The sequence below is a fragment of the Pipistrellus kuhlii genome, unplaced genomic scaffold (assembly GCF_014108245.1).
Source record: "Pipistrellus kuhlii isolate mPipKuh1 unplaced genomic scaffold, mPipKuh1.p scaffold_m20_p_1, whole genome shotgun sequence".
Taxonomy (NCBI): Eukaryota; Metazoa; Chordata; class Mammalia; order Chiroptera; family Vespertilionidae; genus Pipistrellus; species Pipistrellus kuhlii.
The window spans coordinates 76,992,194-77,015,249 of NW_023425404.1; the positions used below are offsets into that span (position 1 = coordinate 76,992,194).

The window sequence follows — 23,056 nt, forward strand, 5'->3', positions numbered from 1 at the left end:
AATAAATAAATAAATAAAGAGGGAAATCCTGCAATTGCCTCAACATGGATGGATCTTGAGGACTTTATGCTAAGTGAGGAAAACTAGTCATAAAAGGACACATACTAGTTATCTGTGGAATCTAAGAGTCAAACTCATTGAAGCAAAGAGTGAAATGGTGTTTGCCAGGGGCCGTTGGGAGGGGAAAATGGAGAGGTGTTTAAGGGTACAAAGGTTCAGTTATGCAAGATGAATAGTTCTAGAGATCTACAATGCAGCCTAGTGCTGAAAATTTGCTGAGAGTAGATTGTATCTATTACCATAAGCACAAAAATAATGATAAAGCATGTGAGGAAAATTTGAGAGATCTCTCACATGGATGTTCATGGCCTTGATGGTCGGGATGAGTTTCACGAGTGTATATGTACTTATCCCCAAATCATAGAATTGAAAAAAAAAATTCTAGTTCTTTTTAAAAATATATATTTTATTGATTTTTTTACAGAGAATAAGGGAGACGGATAAGAGAGTTAAAAACATCAATCAGCTGCCTCCTGCACACTCCCCACTGGGGATGTGCCTGCAACTAAGGTATATGCCCTTGACCAGAATCGAACCTTCAGTGGACGCTCTATCCACTGAGCCAAACCGCCCAGGGCAACAAATTCTAGTTCTTTAGGAAATTTAAAATTATACTAGACTGTGTGGATCAGACATTTCAGTGTGTCATTTATTTCATGCTCTTCCTTTTTATAAGTACCGCGCGCTAACCGATTGCGCCACTGGAGCCCCCCAATCCTCTTCCTTTTTAAGGACCAGCTTCTAACATTTGGGACTGGACCCCTCCAAAAAAAAAAAAAAATTAAATGCGTTTTTAACAGCATGTTACTTGTAGAGCTGAAAATACACATTTTTATTCTTTCAGCAGCTTAGTGGAAGGAGCAGTCTCGTGGAACAACATATCCGAAACTACGCAGTTAAGAATGTGGGTCACGTTGCGGTTCACTCTCTTACTGGGTGACCTTGGTCCCCCGGAGCCCTCCAAGCGGAGGAGGCGGGGCCCGCGCAGGCCACGCCCCTAGGGGCGGGGCCGCTCGCAGGACCTAGTAGCGGCGCGCCCGGCCGCCGTCCTTCCCGCTGCCGCCATGGACGGAGCCCGCGCCGCCTCCCGCTTGCGCGTCGTGCTGGGCCACCTCGGCTGCCCCTCGGCCGGGGCCGTCGTATCCTTTGGGCTGCGCGGGGCGCGGGCTGGGAGGGTGGGGGCCTCAGGGCGATCGCAGACCCGCCGCGGAGGTTCTCCCCCGCCCTCCGCGCCCGGTCCGTGAGATGGGCACTGCCCTTCCGGCGCCCGGCGCGAGGGCCCGGGGGAGAGCGCACCCCCAGGCGCCGTGCCCGCTGCCGGGGGCGACCGGGCGTCCCTCCGGCCTCCGGCGCGCGCGGCCGCGGTCCCCTGCTGGCCACCTGGGGGTGGTTCTCTGGGCGGCGCCGCGCCCGGGGCCGGCGCGCAGCGGCTGGAGGAGGCGGGCGGCAGGGCCTCGGCGGGGACCCCCGCCCCTCCGCGCTGGGGAGGGAGCTCCCTGTCAGTCGCGCCCTCAGCTCTTCCCGCCGAGCTCCGGGCTGGACCCCCAGGCCAGGTGCTCTCAGTGACCCCAGGAAGGAAGAACCCGGGAGGGAATGGTGCGCAGCGGGGTTGGGTCCGGAAAGCTGTCCTACAGCATACCGCACGCAAATCAAACCCCGTGTTAGAGCTGTACCTGCTGCTCGGATGAAGCGTTCTCTTTCGGGGCGCACTTTCCGAAGCTCCCTGGGGCTGCTCCCTAAGACGGCCTGATCGGCCTCCGTCCGGCTGGATACGGGATCCTGAAACCTCATGACTGGACCAGCTGTTTCTTTTACTTTCACTCTTGCTCTCCAGCTGAGTGCCAAGCGGCGACGCATCCGAGCCCCTGTGCATTTACAATCGCGTTCACAGACGGGTGAAGGGAAGCAGGGTATTACATAATCTCGTTTTTCAGGTGAGAAAGTTGAAGCTGGGCGAGATGAAAACTCTGGACCAAGGTTGTTTAACGCAGTGTTTGTCAGCGTGTGGTCCTGGGACATCAACACTACATGGCAGCTGGTTAGAAGTGTAGATTTTCAAGCTCATCTCAGACCTAGGGAATCAAAATCCTTGCTGTTTCTGACACATGCTCAACTGAGAGAATCACTGCTGTATTGAGACTAGATATAATCAATTGAGGTTCCTATCCACTCTGTAACTACTTTGATAATTGTGTCAAGGTCAGAACTCAGTGTTTTCATATCAATTCCTTTTTTTTTGTTTGTTTGTTTTTTTGCATTGGAATGTTAACCTTTAAACTGTCCTGGCAATCATGTTTGTTTTTTTCTGATAATAGTTGACAAAGGTTGACAAACTCTGCCACATGAAAAACAGACAGTAGCTAGTAATTCTGACTCCTGGCCTGCCTTTCTTTTGGACTATAACATTGTGCCAGTTATATAAGATGTCATTTAAAAATAACATGTTTACGAGAAGGGACATTCTGAAAATAACTCTTTAAAGATATGATTTTAAAAAATGAAGAAAAGCAACAATAGATGCTGAATCAACAATCTATGGTTACTGGAGAAAAAAAATTAGAACAAATTACTAGTTCTTTAAAATTATATTTGACTGCGTGGATCATACTTTTCTTGGAATCATTGTTTGTTTTATAGGTTTTTTTTAAATGACCAGCCAAATTGTTTCTAATACTTTGGCCTGGACTCCAAGTAAATTACAATAAATACCTCTTTTGACTAGCACGTGTTTCTCCTTCTAGAATTGACCCTTTAATTTTTATTCACTCAGTGTAGTGGAAGGAATAGTCATGTGGAATAAAATAGATGGAAGCTATGAAGGAAAGGTTGTGGGTCAAGTCTTGGCTCAGCCACTTTCTGTTGGGTGACCTTGGACCAGCTGCTGAGCCCTCCAGGCCGAGGTTTCCTGCTCTGAGTGACAGGACTGATCTCAGAGCTTCCAGCCCCTTCCTCAGTGGGTGGGAGTGAAATGAAGAGAGGAAGCAGCAGTATGTAACTGTCAGAGGTTCTCTGCATAAGCAGTTTGCTTGATATCTGTTTGGGATCAGTCTTCCCATGTGAAAGCCAATCCAGTTTTTCTAGAAACTCGTTTCTAGAAAAGTCTGACTCCTACATTTTTATTTGCCTTAATTCGCATCCTAGATAGCTCACCCCACTGCAGGGGCTATTTCTTCTGCCAGTTTCCATCCTCAATTCCAGTAAGTAGATCTAACTTTAATTTTTAACCATACAATGCATATAAAGGCTCTTCTAGTGGTAACTAGGACATAAAACCCAATATATCCTGTTGCCTGGTAACAATTCATTCTGCAATGCCTCCATTTCCAGGACTTGTTCTAATTAGAACGCTTGTGGAAATTTTTGAGGATCCTGACTTTAATTTTCTATATTCGTATTTTAAAATTCAGAAAGGAAAAAAAATATCAGAAAAGGCACAATCTGGTGTTTAAAATTCAGGCATGCTATATCGTATTTAAATTCACCTGTCATATGCTCATAGGATACATCAGCTAACATCTTTAGTTTATCTCAAGTTACCTTTAAAGAAAAAAAATCTGATCTCCAGGAGTATTCTCACAAAGCCACAATTCCAACTAGAGGAATGGACTGGGTGATTTGAGTGTGTGTGTATGCTGTACACATATGTGCATTTAATAAAATTAAAATATATATATATATATATATATATATATATATATATATATATATTATTGATTTTTTTACAGAGAGGAAGGGCGATAGAGAGTTAGAAACATCGATGAGAGAGAATCATCGATCAGCTGCCTCTTGCACACCCCCTATTGGGGATGTGCCCACAACCAAGGTACATGGCCCTTGACCGGAATTGAACCTGGGACCTTTCAGTCCGCAGGACGACACTCTATCCTAGGGGTGTCGAACTCAATCAGAGAAGGGGCCAAAATCTAAAATCCAGCCTAAATCGCGGGCCGAATGGTTTACTGAACAGTCATAAACTGTCATTGTGATGGAAACGCAGCGGAGTGCAGTGATGACAGTGCGGTGCGGGCCACATTGCAAGGCCTGGCGGGACGGATTTGGCCCGCGGGCCTTGTGTTTGACACATGTGCTCTACCCACTGAGCCAAACCGGTTTGGGCCTTATGTGCATTTTTTTATTTGATTTCTTTGGAGAATCCATGCACTAGACAATTAAAAATATAAAATCTGCCCTGGCCGCAGTTGCTCAGTGGTCAGAGCATAGGCCTGCACACTGGAGGGTCTCGGGTTTGATTCCCCAACCAGGACAAGTACCTGAGTTGCAGGTCCCACCCCTCCCCAAGTCCCCAGGTTGGGACTCGTGGGAGGCAACCAATCAATGTTTCTCTCTCCTACACTTCCTCCTCCCTTCCATTCTTTCTAAAACTCAATGGGAAAAAGTATCCTCACTCCTTGGGTGAAGATTAAATATATATAACCAGATTATGCTCTTTCTGATATTTTTTTCTCCTTTCGGAATATATGTGTGTGTGTGTGTGTGTGTGTGTGTGTATGTGTGTATATATATATATATATATCTCCAATCTGAAAAACTATACCTATTCATTACAAAACAAAATTTAAAGTCAGAGAAATAGAATCTTTAAAAATCATATACATGTCAAAACCGGTTTTGCTCAGTGGATAGAGCGTCTGTCTGCGCACTGAAAGGTCCCAGGTTCAATTTGGTCAAGGGCATGTACTTTGGTTGCGGGCACATCCCCAGTGGGGGGTGTGCAGGAGGCAGCTGGTAAATGATTCTCTCTCATCCACGTTTCTAACTATCCCTCTCCCTTCCTCTCTGTAAAAAATCAATAAAATATATCAAAAAGAAATTTTTAACTCAAAAAAATATATATAATTTCATTACATAAAGGTGTATTCACTGTTAAAATTATTTTTGTACTTTTTAATAAATAGTATCTTAGCTTTATAAATTATAATAATATTTTATTATAATAAGCATTATCCCTGCTATTTTATGCTGCTATTAGGTCTAGTAATAATTAATGTCGTTTCTAATACTTTTTTTTAAAATCAAATTTATTTAAACAATACAACAAAATTTAATCAACAATATAGTTGCCGTTGTTTTCTACTACTTGTGCCCAACGCTCAGGAAGCATTTTAATCCCTCTGTTGTAAAATTCTTGTGATTTTGATGCAAAAAATACGGTCAATGCATTTTTGAGGCATTCTTCATTATTAAATTTTTTTCCAAGAAGAAAGTTTTGCAAAGAACGAAACAAATGGTAATCAGAAGGGGCAATATCAGGAGAATATGCAGGTTGAGGGAGAACTTCCCATTCCAACTGGCGCAGTTTTTCAGCAGTGATTCTTGCAGTATGCAGTCGTGCGTTATCGTGGTGAAGAATTACGCCCTTCCGATTAATCAGCGCGGGTTCTTTTTCTCTTAAAGCTTGGACTAACCTTTCCAATTGGACACTATACACTGCACTTGTAATGGTTTGGTTAGATGGTAAAAGTTCATAATGAAGAATTCCTTTAAAATTCCACCAAACACACAACATCACTTTTTTCGCATGCAAGTCAGGTTTTGGCGTGGGGCTGCGGAGCCTCATTTTTGTCCAACCATTGAGGCCGCCTTTTCAAATTCACATACAGCACCCATTTTTCATTTCCGGTAACAATTTGCTCTAAAAACGGCAAACGGTTTTGACGAGAGAGGAGCGAACTGCAAATTGTGACTCTTTGATTACGGTTGTTGTCGGTCAACTCATGAGGAACCCATTTTCCAAACTTTTGGACTTTGCCAAGTGCACGCAATTGATTGGAAATTGTTTTTTGTGAACAATTTAAAGTTGTCGCAAGCTCTTGTTGGGTAATTTGAGGATTTTGCACCAAAAGAGCTTGAAGAGCTTCTTGATCAAAATTGGACACACGGCCTCAACCACTCTTGTCATCTAACGAAAAATTTCCCTCGTGAAATTTCTCAAACCAACGCTGGCATTTTCTGGCGCTAACTGCATCTTGACCAAGAGCACTACAGATGTTTTTTGCAGCCTCACTTGCTTTTCTTCCTAATTGGAACTCGTAAAGCATGCAGTGCCGAATATGCTCTTCATCCACCATCTTCTTAGCCCTAGTTTTGCAACAAAAACCAAACCAAACACAAACTTTTTCAAGCAAAACTTGTTAATTGCACTTCACACGTTCTGTAGATACCACGTGTTTGAAGGTTATGTCAATACAAGTCAACGCCAAGCAAGATTTTAAACGAATGTTTAAAAACGACATTAATTATTACTAGACCCGATATTTTTAATGCCTGAGTCATATCCCATTGAATGGAGAAATAATTCATTAATTCTTTCATTTCTTTGTGACAGTAGTTAATGCTTTGGACTTAAAGCTTTTTTTTTTCATATTACTTCCTTAAAGTCTTGGAAATAGAAATGCTGGATGGAAGGGTATCAGCATTTCTTGGGTTCTTGATACATATTGTTAGGTTATGATTTGTGATTATTTAAGATGCATTTTTCTCCTTTAGGTATACTCTGGATAATAATGTTCTAAGCCTAGAACAGAGAAAATTTTATGAAGAAAATGGGTTTCTTGTCATTAAAAATTTGGTTTCTGATGCTGATATCGAACGCTTTAGGTATGGTAACTATTTGTTATTTTACAGAAGTGTATGTTTTATGCATGTGATGGGAATGTAATAAGATTAGCTTGTGCTCGTTTGGTGATTTGGCTCCTTAGGAAACTGGGCTCTGGAGCCAGACTGGCTGGCTTTAATATTACCCTTACCAGGTAACATTGTGTGTCCTGGGCATTTGCTCACCGTTCCCATAGTCTCTGTTCCCACATCTGTAAAATGGGGATAGTTATGTACTTATGACCTAGAGTTGTTGTTAGGACTAAATAAGGTAAACATATTGAGAGAAGACTTGGAACAGGGCCTGAGTGCTGCTAGTGCTACAGAGGTGTTTGCTGTTCTTCAGGTGTAACCAAGTCACATGGATGTCCTCAGATGGGCTTCTAACCTAAGGAGTATGTAGTGAATTCTAGCCTCACAGATAGGAGGCAGGGACTTCTGAGTTGGCCATTTTCTCCTCCTTTGCTTCAGAATCATTCAACCTGGGGCTGGAGGCCAACTTAGTGCAAAGGGAATGCCCCCATCCACGCTGTGAATTTTTCCCAGAACAAGGTCAGGCAGGTGCTTGGAACCAGCAGTAAGGACATCATTTATCAACTTAATTTTCTAGGAATGAGTTTGAAAGACTCTGCAGACAAGAGGTAAAACCAGCTGGATTGATGTTAATGAAAGATGTGACCATTGCGAAGACAGACCTTGCTCCAAGTGAAAGAGTGATTACCAAGGCCCAAGATTTCCAAGAAGATGAGGAACTCTTCAGATACTGCACTCTCCCTGAGGTTCAAGACCTTGAATATTTTTTTCCTCTGAGCTAACAGCCCATTTGCATGCTTGCCTCCGAAATCTGTTCTTTTTACTTTACTTAGCTCCTTTCTGCTGTGATCCTAGAACAGTGGTTCTCCATGGGAGACGAGGGTATTTGCAATGTCTGGAGACATGCTTGGCCGTCACACATGGACAAGGAGGGATGGTGTGCTGCTGGCTTCTAAGGTGTAGAACCCAGGATGATGCTAATGGGGCTCCAGGATCCTATAATGCACAAAAACAACCCCCTCCCCGAGACAAATGATTATTCAGTCCCAGCTGTCAGTAATGCCCTGATTGAGAAACCGCACTGTAGAGTTTGCTAATTACCTTTGGTTGAGATGGGAAGGAATTCTGTGTTAAAGAGAGAGTCTTTCTTACACTTGATACAAGCCTATCAAAGGGTGAAATTGCTGAAGCTATTCAGTGTAAAGCCATTTATTTTTTGTTTTGTTTTATTTATGAGTCTGGTCAGCAGAACTGTGAGTTTGATTTTAAATTTAGTTTTTAAAATAATAATTATTCTTTAAGAGCAATTCATGCTTATGAAAATATCCAAGTAGTCCAGAGGGGCATAAAGTGAAAAGTAAAGTCTCCCACCCATAGCCTTCTTCACTGCTCAGCTTTCTTATGTACTCATCTGGAATTATTTTGTGTATATGCAAGGATATCTGTATGCCCCCCACCTTGTACCATGGGAACATACTGGTTGTCACCTTGTTTTTTCCATTTCTGGGAGATCTTAGATATCTTTCCATTAGTATCTCTGGATCTACTTACATTTTTAAAACTACTGTGCATTATTCCACTGCACACATGTACCACAGTTCATGAACCATCCATTTAGAATGGTATTAAAGGAGACATTACATATAGTACTTATTAGAAATTATAACCCAAGGGCTGTTAGAGAATTTGACTCCTAAAGAAAGACCGCACAGGTCTGTGGGGTCCAGCCCCAGGCATTGGTGGCGAGGGGAAGTGGCCCTTCTGGACCATCCACTCATCTCAGCCTCATGCTATGTGATGGACGTGGGTGGTTCAGGGATGAGAAGCTCGAGATTGGAGGCCACGAGTGGTACATGAATTATCGGGATTGTCAGGTTTCCTACATTTCTGAAGTATGAACCATGTCTCTGGTGGTTCATGCAATAATGTTTAGAACTTATGCAACATTTTAATAGCTATCTAGTTTAATGTGTATTGAAAACTAACCAGCACATCTAACCCATGATCTCAAGGATATTATTAATCAGGATAAGGCTAAGTTAAAACGAGTTAAAGAATCATTAGCTAACTATATTGGGAAGTATGGCAAAAATGATAAGGATGGCTTTTGAATGATTGAGGTTTAGGAAATACTGACCTAAGTGAAAAATAAACAGAAAAATGACAGGCTTTATAAAAAGCAACTATCAGGCCTGACTCCTCAGGCTTATTCCTCATACTCAAAATAATTCCAAATGAGTACAAAATTTGTGCACAGGTGGGGCCCCTAGGCCTGGCTGGCGATCAGGGACGATCAGGTTCCCCACCTTCCTGCCTCCCCACCTCCTTCCCTCGATGCCCTCACCACCACTGCACAGTCCCCCACCTCCCCGCCTTCTCCTTCCCTTGCTGCCTGTGTTCTCCACCACCCACCCCCAGTTCCCCAGCCCTGATGGGGCATAATCGGGACCTGCCAGCCAGGAGGATGACTGGGAGGCTGGCTGGCAGGCCCCAATCTTGATCAGGGCCTGCTGGGCCAAAAGAAGGGGCCAACCACCATTGTGGTGGGCAGTCAGTGGGGAGGGACAGGGGAAGGGACCCAGGAGCTTGGCCACTGGCCATGAGGCAGGAACTAGCCCTCGGCCCCCCTGGGAAAGGGCCACATCCACCGCCAACCCACCCCTGGTTCCCCATCCCAGCCCAGGGGGCTTGGTCCTGACTGGGTGATTGGGGCCTGCCGGCTGGGAATAGGAACCAGGAAGTTGGCCCTCAAGCCCCATTGGTGATGGGGCCTGTGGCTGGGGGCAGCTCCTGCATTGAGCGTCTCCCCCTGGTGGGCAGTGTATGCCATAGCGACCAGTTGTTCTTTTATTAAGGTGGTATAGGCTTTTTTATATATAGATTCCTTATACCCAAGATACCAAATAGCGAGAAAGCAATAAAATGTGCTTCAGTTTTTGGAGTCAGAATTGGAGTTTGAATATCAGCTTTTTCATGTAGCTGACTCTGCCAGCTTGGGCAATTTATCGGTCTCAGACTTATTCATGGGGAATATTTGTTTTAAAGGATTATTATTTAGCAGGGACATTAATTTTCAGGGATTACTCTGAGGCTTAATTGGGCTGATTTCATAAAGCCCCTGGCAAGTATTTAGTAGGCATTCAATGTTGAGTCCTTTCTGTACTTCACCCTTCCCCGGGGGATAGGTGCTGGAGGCAACACCCAGCTGCTGGAGCCTGTGACCCAATTCAGCCCGCCCTGTCACATGCTCTCATTGCGGCTTATTCTTCAACACCCTTCTTCCCACCAGACTGTGATGTAAACTCTGAGGGGCAGCTCACTGTTGTGTCCCGTTTCCTGTCCCTCTGCCTGGCTCACAGACCTCAGTAAAGAGCCGAGTGAACGGTCACACTGACTGTGCAGGTCCTCTGAGCTGCTGCTCCCCTTCCCTTTGGGCTCCTCATGGCAGCTGCGTGTGGGTTGGGTCCTGTCATGGTCCCTCCCCATGAGCAGCCTCCATGGAGGAGGAGGAACCTAGCTTCTCACTGGGCAACTGTCGTCAGCTCTGATTGAAAGAAGGGAATACCTGTCCTTCCCAGTCGGTCTCTCATAGAAACTTCTATCTCTCTTGTAGAAAAAGTGGTTAAGTTTCCAATAGGCTCTGAAAAGCCTATTAATTCAGTGTGTTAGAGATTTCCAATGCTTTCCAGGTCTCACTTTTTCAGGCTTTGTTGGCAATGTTGTGAGATTGGCTTTTTTAAACTGTTTGTCATCTTGGTTCTCATAAAGATATTTGTACTTTGTGCCACTTGCTTGTGCATCTGATTTCTCATGAACTCTCCCCCTCCCCCACCACTTTCCTTTAGATTCTGAAATATGTGGAGTGCTTCACTGGACCCAACATCATGGCCATGCATACCATGCTGATAAACAAACCTCCAGACTCTGGTAAAGGCCTCTTATTTGTTCAGGGGAAGGAAAGCATGTTTTATTAAATACATAAGGTTGATGTTCTCACTATAGCTATGTCTGTAAGTGCTACACTTTGCATAAGTGAGTATGTGTACTGTTAAAAGAGCAACATCAGGCCTAAAATGCAATCCCTTGTGCTCGCCCACTCAGCACGCTGAGCCTTAATACCCAACCACATTGCATTTCAGTTCCTCCCAGGAATGAAATCTTAATCAGTCAGTCTGGGTTTTCCCGTTCAGCACTAATGAGGTCATCTGCCCACTGGTCCCCCGCCCCTCCCCTAAAGGGACTGCCTGAACAGTCCTCTGGTCTAGTAACTTACTTCTCCTCCACCATCTGCCTACCAAAGCCTTCCATTTGGCACAGCTCCTCCGAGCTCCTCCTGTCTGCTGCATTGAATGCTGCTCAATGCGTACGTCATTCAATACAGCCAATTTAAATTTACCCACTTGAATTCTGTGTTTTACAGTACTTTAATTCAAAATAGCTTACATCATAACAACAGTTAGTATACATAATAGTGATTTCATATATTAACTGTAGGGTTATTACTGCTGGATTTTCAGATGACTGGGTTCTTAAAAATTCAGGTTAAACAACAGTTTATATCACATAAGCTCCTATTATTCAACATCTCTAAGCTTTATTAACCATCCTCACTTGTGATAGTGTGAATTCTGCCTTTATTATTGTCATTAACAAAATTTAATCTATTTTTATAAATCACATACTACAGTTGTTCTTAAAATTTATTGTGCTTTCTAAAATATAGCTTCTGAAACCCTATTTCCTGAGAAATTAATTTGGATGGTAGTACTCAGGAATCTGCATTTTATTTACCATCCCCTGATAATCTTATGCAGATGGCGGTAGGGCCACACGGAGAAATGTTGCTATACCAGTGGTAGTAAATTTGTCATCAGAGTTCTTTTCATCTTTTCCACTTTTTCTTCCTCGAGGGCCAGGAGAGGCTTATGTGACAGGCCTGTAGCTCAACATCACCAAGTCTCTCCCCCTGGATGACTGTTTGTCATCTTGGTTCTCATAAAGATAGTTGCAAGAGCCTGGAGAGATCAGGGGGCCTGGGAGTCAGAATCAGAGAGCAAAACCAGGGCGAAATGTAAATGTAAATGTGGTCGTGGCATCTCTGACTCTGCACAGTGATTATAGACCAAATGCTTCTAGCTTGGTGAGGAAACCTCTTAGGGGCTTTTTTATTTATTAGGTAATTTAAAAAATTTTGCAGACTATCAGGGGACCTCAAAGTTGACCACTCTCTTCAATGTAATTAATTAAACTTTGTTTTTTAACACTAGGCCCTGTGCCTAACCCAGAGTCAGAAAGGAATAAAGCACAATAGCGATGATGACATATGTATGACTTGCTAGAAAAAGTGTGAGTACTCGGCTACCCGAAACCCAGAAAAAAATAGAGGATCCGGAGTCCCTGTGTTGATTTGATATTCCAATTTAGTGCTTATCACCTGAGGCAGATTTTCTAGAATCTAGAACATCGTTTTATTTGATTGGCTTTTGCGGGGACTGGTCATTATTCTGTTTTTTTCGGGCGGAAGAGGATTCTGAGCGTCTTTTAACAGCAGCTTCCCTTTCAGGCAAGAAGACATCCCGCCACCCCCTGCACCAGGACCTGCACTACTTCCCCTTCAGGCCCAGCAATAGCATCGTCTGTGCTTGGACGGCCATGGAGCACATTGACCGGAACAACGGCTGCCTGGTGGTGCTCCCCGGCACACACAAAGGCACCCTGAAGCCGCACGATTATCCCCAGTGGGAGGTGGGTCTGCTTACAGCGGAGTCTTGCTCAGAATCTTTCGTTGTTTTGATTTCCCATTCGTCTACATAAAGAGCCTTACCCATGGGATGGCATTTCCTTTCACAGCCAAACATTGGTCTAGGATTTGGAATCCTCATCAGGGAAAATTCAAGGATGTTAGATAAAGTACTCATTTTTGCACTTTCAACAAGGGTTTGAAAGCCAATCAACACAGGGAACTTTGGTAGGATCCGAGATTATAGAGCCTAATTTGCAAAGGTAAGACATACACATTGCACAGCCAGATGCATGTGCCAGGTGCCAAGTAATTGTTACACAGTGATTGATGGCTCCTGGAGTGAAAAGAGGGAGGGCTCATCTTCCCGCTGGAGAGACCGGCAGAAGCTCTGGGAGGATGGAGCAGTATTCCACTGTGTGGCTGTCCCACGGCTGTCTGATTCAGCTGTTGATGCTGAAGAAGTGATGAGACCAATCTGGTTCTTCAAGACCAATTATCTTGGGTGTGGCACAGGATGCATTGAAGATGTAGGAGTCCAGAGGCAGGAAAACCGGAGAGGACACTGCTTTAGGTGTAAGGCAGTACATCTTGCAGCCCCAATAATGATGGTCAGAATGGGAAGAGCACCTGTTATTAAGGCAGAAAGAATGAATGTGGTCCTGTAGGAAGTAAAGAGAATTTATAGCTTTAAAGACTTCTGTCTTTTTTTAAAAATATGTTTTACTGATTTTTTACAGAGAGGAAGGGAGAGGGATAGAGAGTTAGAAATATCGATGAGAGAGAAACATCAATAAGCTGCCTCCTGCATAATTCCTACTGAGGATGTGCTTGCAACCAAGGTACATGCCCTTGACCGGAATCGAACCTGGGGCATTTCAGTCCACAGACTGACGCTCTATTCACTGAGCCAAACCGGTTAGGGCTAAAGACTTCTGTCTTAGTGAGACTTGGTGTGCTGATGAATAGTGCTAAGTAAAAAAAAAAAAAGAGAGAGAGAGAGAGACTGGATTTTGACATAAAATCTGAAATTGTGAGATTTGTCAATTAAGGTGAGGTTTAGGGAAGGTTTGGTGCAGACAAAAGGGAATGCTTTTGGAGAGCCGCAGGTCTTGCTCAGTCCCTGGAAGGCTGGCTAGGCCTGATGTAGCTCAGTGGGAAGAATGGGTTGGGGCACTTGATGTGGGCAGTTGAACCCTGGCTGTGTCTGGTCTCTTCCATCCTCTGCTCAGATTTGAATCTGAGTGGCTGAAATGGGGGTCAGTTTGGCTTAGCTTGGGGCATATCCCCCCTGGCCAGGAGAGAAGTGCACTGGACCAAAGTCCTAACAGAGTTCAGGCTTAGGAGGGGAGATGGGATGCTGCCTCTACCCCGGGACAGCAGCCCCCACCCCCTCATAAAGGCTTGTAAGCTTTAAATCACTTCTCACTGTAGTTTTTAATAAAGACATAGCCTTTCCCTAAAGCAATAGCTAACTTTGGAAGCAGTTATAAACAAACACAGTGTTATAATTTGTGATTCTTCTTTCTTTTACTCTGGACGAGACACGAGCTCAGAAAATTGAACATTCTTCCCCCCCCCCCCCCCCCCCCCCAGTTTTGGAGAATAGTTTCTCAGGGATACTCTTGAATCACAGGAGAATGATCTATGTGAAGTTCTAGGTGAGGAGACTACCATGCTGAGAAAGAATGATCATGAGTTCGGGCTGGAAAGTTCTGCATTAACCGGAAAATGCAAAGCTGACCTAGAGCTTCATTTATTATTCAGTAACAAAGGGTAGGAAGAAATTCCAAAGTTTTTATTTGTTAAAAAAAAATCTGTGATTTTAATATCAACAGGTGACTTTTAAAAGCCAGACATCAGACAAGCTTTTGTATAGTTACATTTTTTTAAAAAATCTCCTCTTGGAAGAACTTAAAGTACCTTTGCTTTACCTGATGATCTATAAAGTTTGTAATTACTGGCGTTCTCAAATACAGACTTGGCTCTCTTCTGTGTGCTAGGGGGGAGTTAACATCATGTTCCACGGGATCCAGGACTATGATGAAAACAATGCCCGGGTTCACCTTGTGATGGAGAAGGGAGACACCGTTTTCTTCCATCCTTTGCTCATCCATGGATCTGGTCAGAACAGAACTCAAGGATTCCGGAAGGTATGCATTAATATAACAGCACTTTTCAAAGATGAATGCTCAAACACAAAAATGCCAAGATATATTGAAATTTAAAAGATTTGACACTTTTGCTATAGCCGGTATCTCAGTGGTTAGAGCACATGTGTCAAACACAAGGCCCGCGGGCCAAATCCATCCCGCCAGGCCTTGCAATGTGGCCCGCACCACGCTGTCATCACTGCACTCCGCTGCGTTTCCATCACAATGACAGTTTATGACTGTTCAGTAAACCATTCGGCCCGCGATTTAGGCTGGATTTTAGATTTTGGCCCCTTCTCTGATTGAGTTCGACACCCCTAGGTTAGAACATTGACCTGTTCACCAGAGGATCACAGGTTCCATTCCCAGTCAAGGTCAGATACTTGGGTTGCAAGTTTGATCCCTGGCATGTGTGGGAGGCAATCAATCCATGTGCCTCTCTCAACAACAATGACGTGTGTGTGTCTCTCCATCTCTCTAGCTCTCTCTGTCCTCTCACCCCTTCCTCCCCTTCACTCTCTCGCTCTCAAAAAAAAGAAAGAAAAAAATCACTGGAAAAAATATCCTTGAGTGAGGATTAACAACAACAACAAAAAAGATTTGTGACTTTTAACTAAACTAACCTTTAGTCCAATTTAATTGCCAGGAAATACATTTCATGCTTTTTTTTGCTCAGATCAGTAAGAAGCCAGGAGATCTCAGGATCCCATTCATGATTTGCTTCAGAACCAGAGCTTTCTTGGGAGCTGACAGCCTGTGCTTTGGAGGCAAAAACCATTGCTACATACTAAAATAATAAAGTTTTGAATGTGGTATATAGCTCATTGAAACCATATCACAGAAAAGTTTATAGTATCATTGCTATTGAAAAAAATATTATTGATCATATTCAAAAAATAGTTTCTGAATTGGCTGTCCAGAAATTAGATTTAGCAAGCAGTCATTGTTTTCAACCCTCAGTGTTAGAGAATTTTTAAAAAATATATATTTTTTATTGATTTCAGAGAGGAAAGAAGAGGGAGAGAGAGAAACGTCAATGAGAGAGAGAATCATTGATTGGCTGGGGATTGAGCCTGCAACCCAAACATGTGCTCTTTTTTTAAAAAACATTTTTTTAAAAATATATTTTATTGATATTTTACAGAGAGGAAGGGAGAGAGAGAGCTAGAAACGTCGATGAGAGAGAAACATCGACCAGCTGCCTCTTGCACAACCCCTACCAGGGATATGCCTGCAACCAACGTACATGCCCTTGACCGGAATCGAACCTGGGACCTTTCAGTCCGCAGACCGATGCTCTACCACTGAGCCAAACCGGTTTCGGTGAGACATGTGCTCTTGAAAGGAATTGAACTTGGGACCCGTTAGTCTGCAGGCCGAAGCTCTATCCAGTGAGCCAAACCAGCCAGGATTTCGAGATTCTAAACTTAATGATTTCATTGCTTACATTAAAACTTGACAAATTTCTCATAAATTCGCAATTTCTCATTTCTCTAAAATTCAGCACATCTGGCAGAACTGTGGTGTGGACTCACATGTCCCCCCTGATAACATGACTGTCATACTAACTATTGGGGTCTTCTCTGGGCTCAGTGAGGCTGTTCGGTTGTTAGGGCAACCCCAGTTGTCTCCCTGAGGCAGAGGGTTCGTTGCCAGGTTTCATCTTTCATTCATTCATATTTCCACCGGGCTCAGCGGGGCCAGGATGAGAGTGAGGTGAGAAGGCATTCTCTTCAGGGGCAGAATTTAAGGGGCAGCGACTAAAAAAACTAAAGAATCCAGTTAAATAATATTTGTTACAATATTTTAAAAAATCAAAATCACTGCAAAAAAAATCCATGATGAGCACAGTGCCAACAATTTGAATCTGAGTGGCTGTAGTGGGAGGTTCTTCACCAGATTAGGTGGTTTCCTAGCACAGACCTCAGCCCTGCCAAGCGAGGTAGAGACCACAGTACAAAACATGAGGAGTTTAATATGCTGATATAGCATCTTTTCAATATTTTTTTCAACTACTTAAGACCTCTGACTTAATGGAATTATATTCCCTGCCCTATAAATGCCTTTTGAAAATAAATACCACAGCTAGTTAAAAAAAATCTCTTGCAATTTCTCAAGCAGCCTTAAGCTGAGAGAAGGAAAAACTACTGAGCCACAAGGAGACTGATTTAAGGCACCATGGAACAGCTTTCAATCTAGAAATCAAATGCTGAGTGAAATAACCGACTTTCTAAAAGAAACCTTGCTTGGTTGCTGGTGCTGATGTGATTTCACCCGTTAATATTAATTGGTTCACTTTGCCCAGGCAATTTCCTGCCATTTTGCCAGTGCCAACTGCCACTACATCGATGTGAAGGGCACCAGTCAAGAAAACATTGAGAACGAAATTGTGTCGTTAGCAGAAAAGCTGTACGGAGTGAAAGATGGTGTCTCCCTGAAGGTAAGCGCATGAATGACAAGGGAAAGGTCTCGGTTTTTGTCTCTTCTTCAGGTGCTTACGAATCCTCCTTGTTGATTTAACGTGAAGGTAGAAGTGCTTGTGGTGAGAGCTCACTGCAGGACGTGGCTGAGACCCGGGAGAATGCCCGTGGGGTCTCAGTTTGCACGGCTTCCCGGTGCGGGGAGCTGAGGGCGGGCTGGCGTCTCTGTGAACTCGGGCTGTCCTGGCGTACGCAGGCTACCTTGGTCCAGGACAGTCAGCCAGGATAGAAAATAGGAAACATATTCGAGGACAGGAAATGAAGGATGACAGACTACCTCCGGAATGAACATAAGGAAAGTTAAAGGTTTGGACTAGCAATCATAGTCCTCCTTTATTTGTAGAGAATAGAAATTTATACATTTGGAAATCCAATAAGACTCCCAGGAAGCAATTCTTAGGCAAGTGTTTGTTTGCATGCACAGAGATAGATCGCTAACGCTTATCAATAAGAGCTGTGAGATACTTCATATGCTTTCCTAATTCATACACATCACTTGTAAATTATTTGCTTTTAATTAGGGAACATTCAATGCTGATGAGGATCAATAGAAAAATTATCAGTCAAGGCAATAGACATATTTGCTTTGTAGACTATGTACATCTTAGCCTGGGAGCCAAGAAGCTGATCAGTTTTTAAATTTATGTTAGGTAGTCATAAATGAATGCATTTCCTCTTGGGGGACACCACCCTCACACAGACGGAGCCTTCCAGTTCTGTGAAGAGCACTGAACGGGAATCATTTTCTGAACACCTTCCCAGCTCAAGAATCTTATTTCGCCCTTTACTCCTTTCTCCCCTTAGAATCTATGAATGTACCCCACCTCTGAAAATGCTCTGATCTCACATTTGCAGATTCTAGAAAGTATCGTCCTTCTCCCTTTGTCCAATATGTAAAATGGCTTACAAAGGCAATGTAGTTTGTCAACACAGTGGTGGTTTCCGTCCAGCACCCTGAATTTTAAGGCAGGGAATGTATAATTCAGTCTGAGGTTTGTCATTATTTTTTTTTTAATATATTTTATTGATTTTGTACAGAGAGGAAGGGAGAGAGATAGAGAGTTAGAAACATCGATGAGAGAGAGTCATCGATCAGCTGCCTCTTGCACACCCCCTACTGGGGATATGCCCGCAACCAAGGTACATGCACTTGACTGGAATCAAACCCGGGACCCTTCAGTCCCCAAGCCAACGCTCTATCCATTGAGCCAAACAGGTCTCGGCTTAAGGTTTGTCATTATTGCACTAAATGCATTACCCCCTGTATTTATTTTAGTTACCTTCAAAGTTAGTTTATCAATTTTACTTACTACAATAGCACTACAAAATTTAGCTCTATAGTTCTTTTAAGGTACAAACAAGAGCATTTTCATACTCTTTTTCTTATTTCTTCACCAAAATCTAATGCAGCAGTCATTAGAGCTGCATGCTCCTAATGAGAAAATCGTCCAAGAGGTGGGCCTGTTACGTGACAAAAGCTAGACTTCAGAATCAGGTTGAATTCCAAAATCGTTCTCTCTATACCTTGCTGGTTGCTCAAAAATAAAAAAGAAATAAGAAATAAATTTAAAAGTCTGAATTGTTTTATGAAGAACAAAGAAAAAGCAAATAAACCAGTAACTTATAGCATCATTGGCATGATTATGACCTAATCAGGAGCAGATGACTCAAAAGGACCAAACTGAAGGCAGGAAGTTGGGTAGTGAACTGTGTGTACTGAGACCGAGCATCATAATCAGCCGGCTGCGGACCGGTGACCAACAAGGGGGCCCAGTGCAATAGGGCTGACAGCTGGGGGGCTCCCTGCCTTAGATTGTTTACCATGATGTTAGATGTTGGCAAGTAAATCGGAGCCTCAGAATATGGTGTATCTTCTAACTGGTAGGACTATTGTGGAGGTTTCCACATCCCGTTTCCCCTCCCCTCCATTTAACCATTTGTAGATGCTAGAAATTTGCTTTCTTTTATGGTGAAGAGACAAACTGAACTCCTTTTGTTTGGCATTATTTCCAGGATGTCTGGAGATTTCGAGGACGGCTTGTGAAAGGACAAAGAGTCAACCTTTGAAACAGCTCTTTGCTATAACTCTTTTTAAAAAAATCAAAATGAAATGAGGTTTCTAAAAAATATTTTCTTAATGAGATGACACAATCTTTCTTTCACTTGTGAACAAATCAGAATGCATATACCAGGTACCTAATTGCATGTGGGCAATTTTGCAGTGCAGTGGTGTTGCTTTTATGAATGTAAAAGTGAAATAGTATTAATTTTAAGAAAAATTAAGTTAGGGTTGCAACCAAATAAAGGTAATTCTGCATAATTTAAGTGTGTTAAATCCGTTTGTTTATTTTTTTTCATTCAATTTGCTCTTTTAAAAAATTTATTTATTAAATTGATTGGGGCCAATTAGCTCTTTACCCAGACAGAAATAAATGCTTTGAAATTCAGGTTGGGCTGAGTTTTATATTCCTCTCCTGGAAAACATACCACCTACTTACTTCATGTCACGAGAGACTTCTTTTCATGTATAGGACAGTGTATGGCGCAGGCACACTGATTGGCGGGCGGGAGACGGGCATCCTGGAGGCGGATGCTCGTGCTCTGACCAGGGTGCTTTCACCAGCCACCCTCCCGAGGAAAGCGGACTGCCAGGGTCTTTCCAAAGGAGGAAGACAAGGGTAACATCTGCTCGTCCTTCTTGGGCAGGGCAGCCGAAACCCATCAGGATTTATGAATGAAAGCTACCCTCTTCCGAGGTACAGGGAAAGTTTTAGATGCTTTTGGTGTGGCAATTGAATAAGTAAGAACTGGAGGAATCTATCCTAACAGAGCACTGTCTTTCTATACCAGCTGAGGGCAGCAAGGAGACAGAGTCTCTCTTTTTTATTTATTTATTTATTTTTAATTTAGTAAGAAAGAAAGAGAGTCTTTGTCTTGTTATTCCGCTGAACACAGTTTTCCTATATCTAGCTTCATTGTATGTGGCACTTTTTGTCGGTTTCCCTTGTAAGGGACATGCAGTTGAAGCTCAGTTCCACCTGCAAACTGGGGAGAACAAGAGTGTCACTGACAGGGACTAAGGAAATTGGGTTATGGAATAATTGAAAATAAAATGTACATAAGGAGTTCCTGTGTAAACAGCAAGTATGGAGCCCAGTCCAGTGTTCCTTGGGCATTTTGTCTGTGGAACAGAAAGAGCTGACCTTGAAGATGGCTGAGATTCCTCAGACCTTGGCCTTGAGACCCCAGACTGAGTGTCCTGGCACTCCTCTCCCCCAGAGAAATGAAGGGAAGGCCCTTCCTTCCTGGGCAGCAGCTAGAGCAGAGCCCTGGGTCCCCACCATCCAGCCTCCACCCCTGGGGCGCTGTGCCAGCACGGGCCTGGGGCCCTCTCCAGGAGCCTGAGCTGACCAACACCCTCTTGCTTCCTCTGCACTCTCCTGCCTTTTGCCCTAAGACACTGCCCACAGCCCATTTCCTGAGCGCCCCAGCTGTGGGAGTGGCACTGGGGTCTGGGGTGGTTGGTGCACCTCCCTTAACCTCCATCGCTTGGAGGTTGACCTGTCGGGGCTCTGAAGAGCATTCGGTCAGGGTGGCTCCGAGCCCCTCTCCCCAGGATGACACTTGAGGGTGAGAGGCCCACACCCAAGGCGTCACCGCTCTAGAAGAGGATGACAGCTTCCAGGTGCAGCCCGTTCAGGAACTGACCCAGGTGCTGACTTGGACACAAGTCACCGAGGCCGGTCCAGCACAAACCCCAGTCGCATCCGGCCATTGTCCCAGGTCAGCCTCCCAAGATGCCGCTGAAGCAGGCTGTACGGCTGCCCACAGATCCCTGTGGACAGCGGAAGAGGCTCAGCTTCTGGATTCTGCTATTGCCTTCAGATGGGGAGGCTGAGTGCTCTCCCTCTCGGGATGGGTGGCGGTGCCTTAGCTTTACCCTAGACCAGTGGTTCTCAACCTTCCTAATGCCGTGACCCTTTAATACAGTTCCTCATGTGGTGGTGAACCCCAACCATAAAATTACTTTCGTTGCTACTTCATAACTAATTTTGCTACGGTCATGAATCGTAATGTAAATATCTGTGTTTTCCGATGGTCTTAGCCGCTACAGCAAGACTTAAGTGAAAAGCCCATTTAAGTTGGGCATGCCTGTTTGAGCTGAGCTAGGACCTTGGATATAGGAACCAGCTTGAGCACCATGGGACCTACACAACAAGGAGACCGGGCCAGTCCATGGCATCTAAGAGCGTTGGACTTCAGGCCGGCTGGCCAGGGACACAAGGGCTTAGGGAACCCAAGTCTCCCCTCTCCCGCTCCTAATTCTGCTCCTCTCTGTGCAGCTGCTTCGTTCTCTCTCAGATCAGTTCTGACTCCCAAATCTGGTGGAGACTGGCTTCTGCCAACAGTTCTGAATTTGAATCTCCCTTTCCCCACAGAGCAGTCAGACTAGAAACCTCTGTTTCAATTTGGATTATTAGGGAAGGGGCTCACTGGCTCATTTTAGGTCTGATTATTTTTTAACATTGTAAGCTTCAACCTTAAATAATGCTAGCAATGCTGTAGCAATTAGTTCCAGTCAGGTGTGCGGGAGATGAAGGTCAGGGGGGAAAAAGTGTGTTAGGTGAGAAAAAAGTGTGTTAGGTGAGGCAAGGGCAGGGAAGAGAGGCGATAAGAGAAAGTACAGGACAGTTTGTTCATTAAGCAACACATCTCTATAAAAAATACACTGATAACTGCGCCGGCCTATCAGAAACAAAACAAAATAGGACCAGTTCTCTTCAGGTGAGTGTCTCGGTTGCTGGAGTGTTGTTCTGTGCATTACAAGGCTGCAGGTTCAATTCCTGGTCAGGGCACATACCTGGGTTGCAAGTTGGGTACTCCTCCCCCCCCCCCCCCCCCACACACACACCCCACAACCCTGGTAAGGCTCATATGGGAAGAAGCTGATCAATTCTCTTCTCTTCTCTTCTCTTCTCTTCTCTTCTCTTCTCTTCTCTTCTCTTCTCTTCTCTTCTCTCTCTCTCTCTCTCTCTCTCTCTCTCTCTCTCTCTCTCTCTCTCTCTCTCTCTCTCTCTCTCTCTCTCTCATTTCTAATCAATGAACATATCCTTGGGTGAAGATTAAAGGGAAATGGAAAAATAAATACAATGATCCAATCAGCAATTCTTCTTCTGAGTAGTTACCTAAAATAATTGAAAATCGTCTCAAAGAGATATGTGTACACTATGTTCATAGCAGTATTACTTACAGTAACGGAAAGGTGAAAGCAACCCCCGAGTTCATGAAAGGATGAGTGGATAAACTAAATGTGGCCTCTACATACAATGGAATATTATTCAGCCTTAAAAAGGAAGAAAATGCCAACTCATGCTATAGTGTGGATGAACTGTGAGGACGTATGCTAATACTCCAGTCAAAAAAGGACAGATGTATCGTTCTGCCTGTTTGAGGTACCCAGAGTAATCATATTTATAGGATAGAAAGCAGAATGGTGGCTGCCATGGGCTGGGAGGTGGGAGGTGAGTGTTTAATGGGCAGTTTGGGAAGATGAAAAAGAGTTCTGGAGATGGATGGATGCACAACAAAGTGAAGGTAGTTAATGCCATTGAACCGTAGACTTTAAAAATGGTTAAGATGATAACTTTTATGTTATGTGTATTTTTACCAAAGTTAAAACAAATAAAACAAAAATAATTTAATCGTTGATAAAGAAAGCACATCCGAATTTCATAAGATGCTAGGAAGAAGTATACACTCACCTTTGGCAACCTTATGGAAAAGGCTATGCCCCACTTAGGAAGACTCGGAAAGGGGCACAAAAGGAGTCCAGCCCACCTTCGGCTGGGCCCCTGAGTGACTGGGTCAGCCCCAACAGAGCTGGGTCAGTCCTTCCTGCACTCAGGTCAGCACTGGTGCCTGGGCTTCCTGACTCGGCCCTGGGGGTCTGGTCACGGCTGAGGGGGCTCGCCTCT

The 23,056-nt window shown here is 44.0% G+C and overlaps 1 protein-coding gene and 1 long non-coding RNA gene across 2 annotated transcripts; both read left to right on the top strand.

Annotated features, from left to right (window-relative positions):
* Positions 1-1,054: 1,054 nt before the first annotated feature.
* Positions 1,055-19,406, top strand: PHYH (phytanoyl-CoA 2-hydroxylase). Its single transcript, XM_036452702.2, has 9 exons — positions 1,055-1,199; positions 3,202-3,257; positions 6,568-6,678; positions 7,286-7,454; positions 10,554-10,635; positions 12,272-12,453; positions 14,452-14,601; positions 16,907-17,041; positions 19,095-19,406. The coding sequence occupies exons 1-9, from the start codon at positions 1,125-1,127 to the stop codon at positions 19,146-19,148; spliced, it is 1,014 nt and encodes a 337-aa protein (XP_036308595.1). The 5' UTR covers positions 1,055-1,124; the 3' UTR covers positions 19,149-19,406.
* On the top strand, positions 10,642-11,762 carry LOC118727190. Its single transcript, XR_004990521.1, has 2 exons — positions 10,642-11,684; positions 11,721-11,762. It is a non-coding gene; the product is annotated as an uncharacterized LOC118727190 (long non-coding RNA).
* Positions 19,407-23,056: the final 3,650 nt, after the last annotated feature.

Coding starts and splice junctions, on each gene's coding strand:
- PHYH (XM_036452702.2), top strand. CDS start 1,125: ATGGACGGAGCCCGCGCCGCCTCCCGCTTGCGCGTCGTGCTGGGCCAC. Junction 1,200..3,201: donor GCCCCTCGGCCGGGGCCGTC/GTATCCTTTGGG, acceptor TTCGCATCCTAG/ATAGCTCACCCCACTGCAGG. Junction 7,455..10,553: donor GATACTGCACTCTCCCTGAG/GTTCAAGACCTT, acceptor ACTTTCCTTTAG/ATTCTGAAATATGTGGAGTG.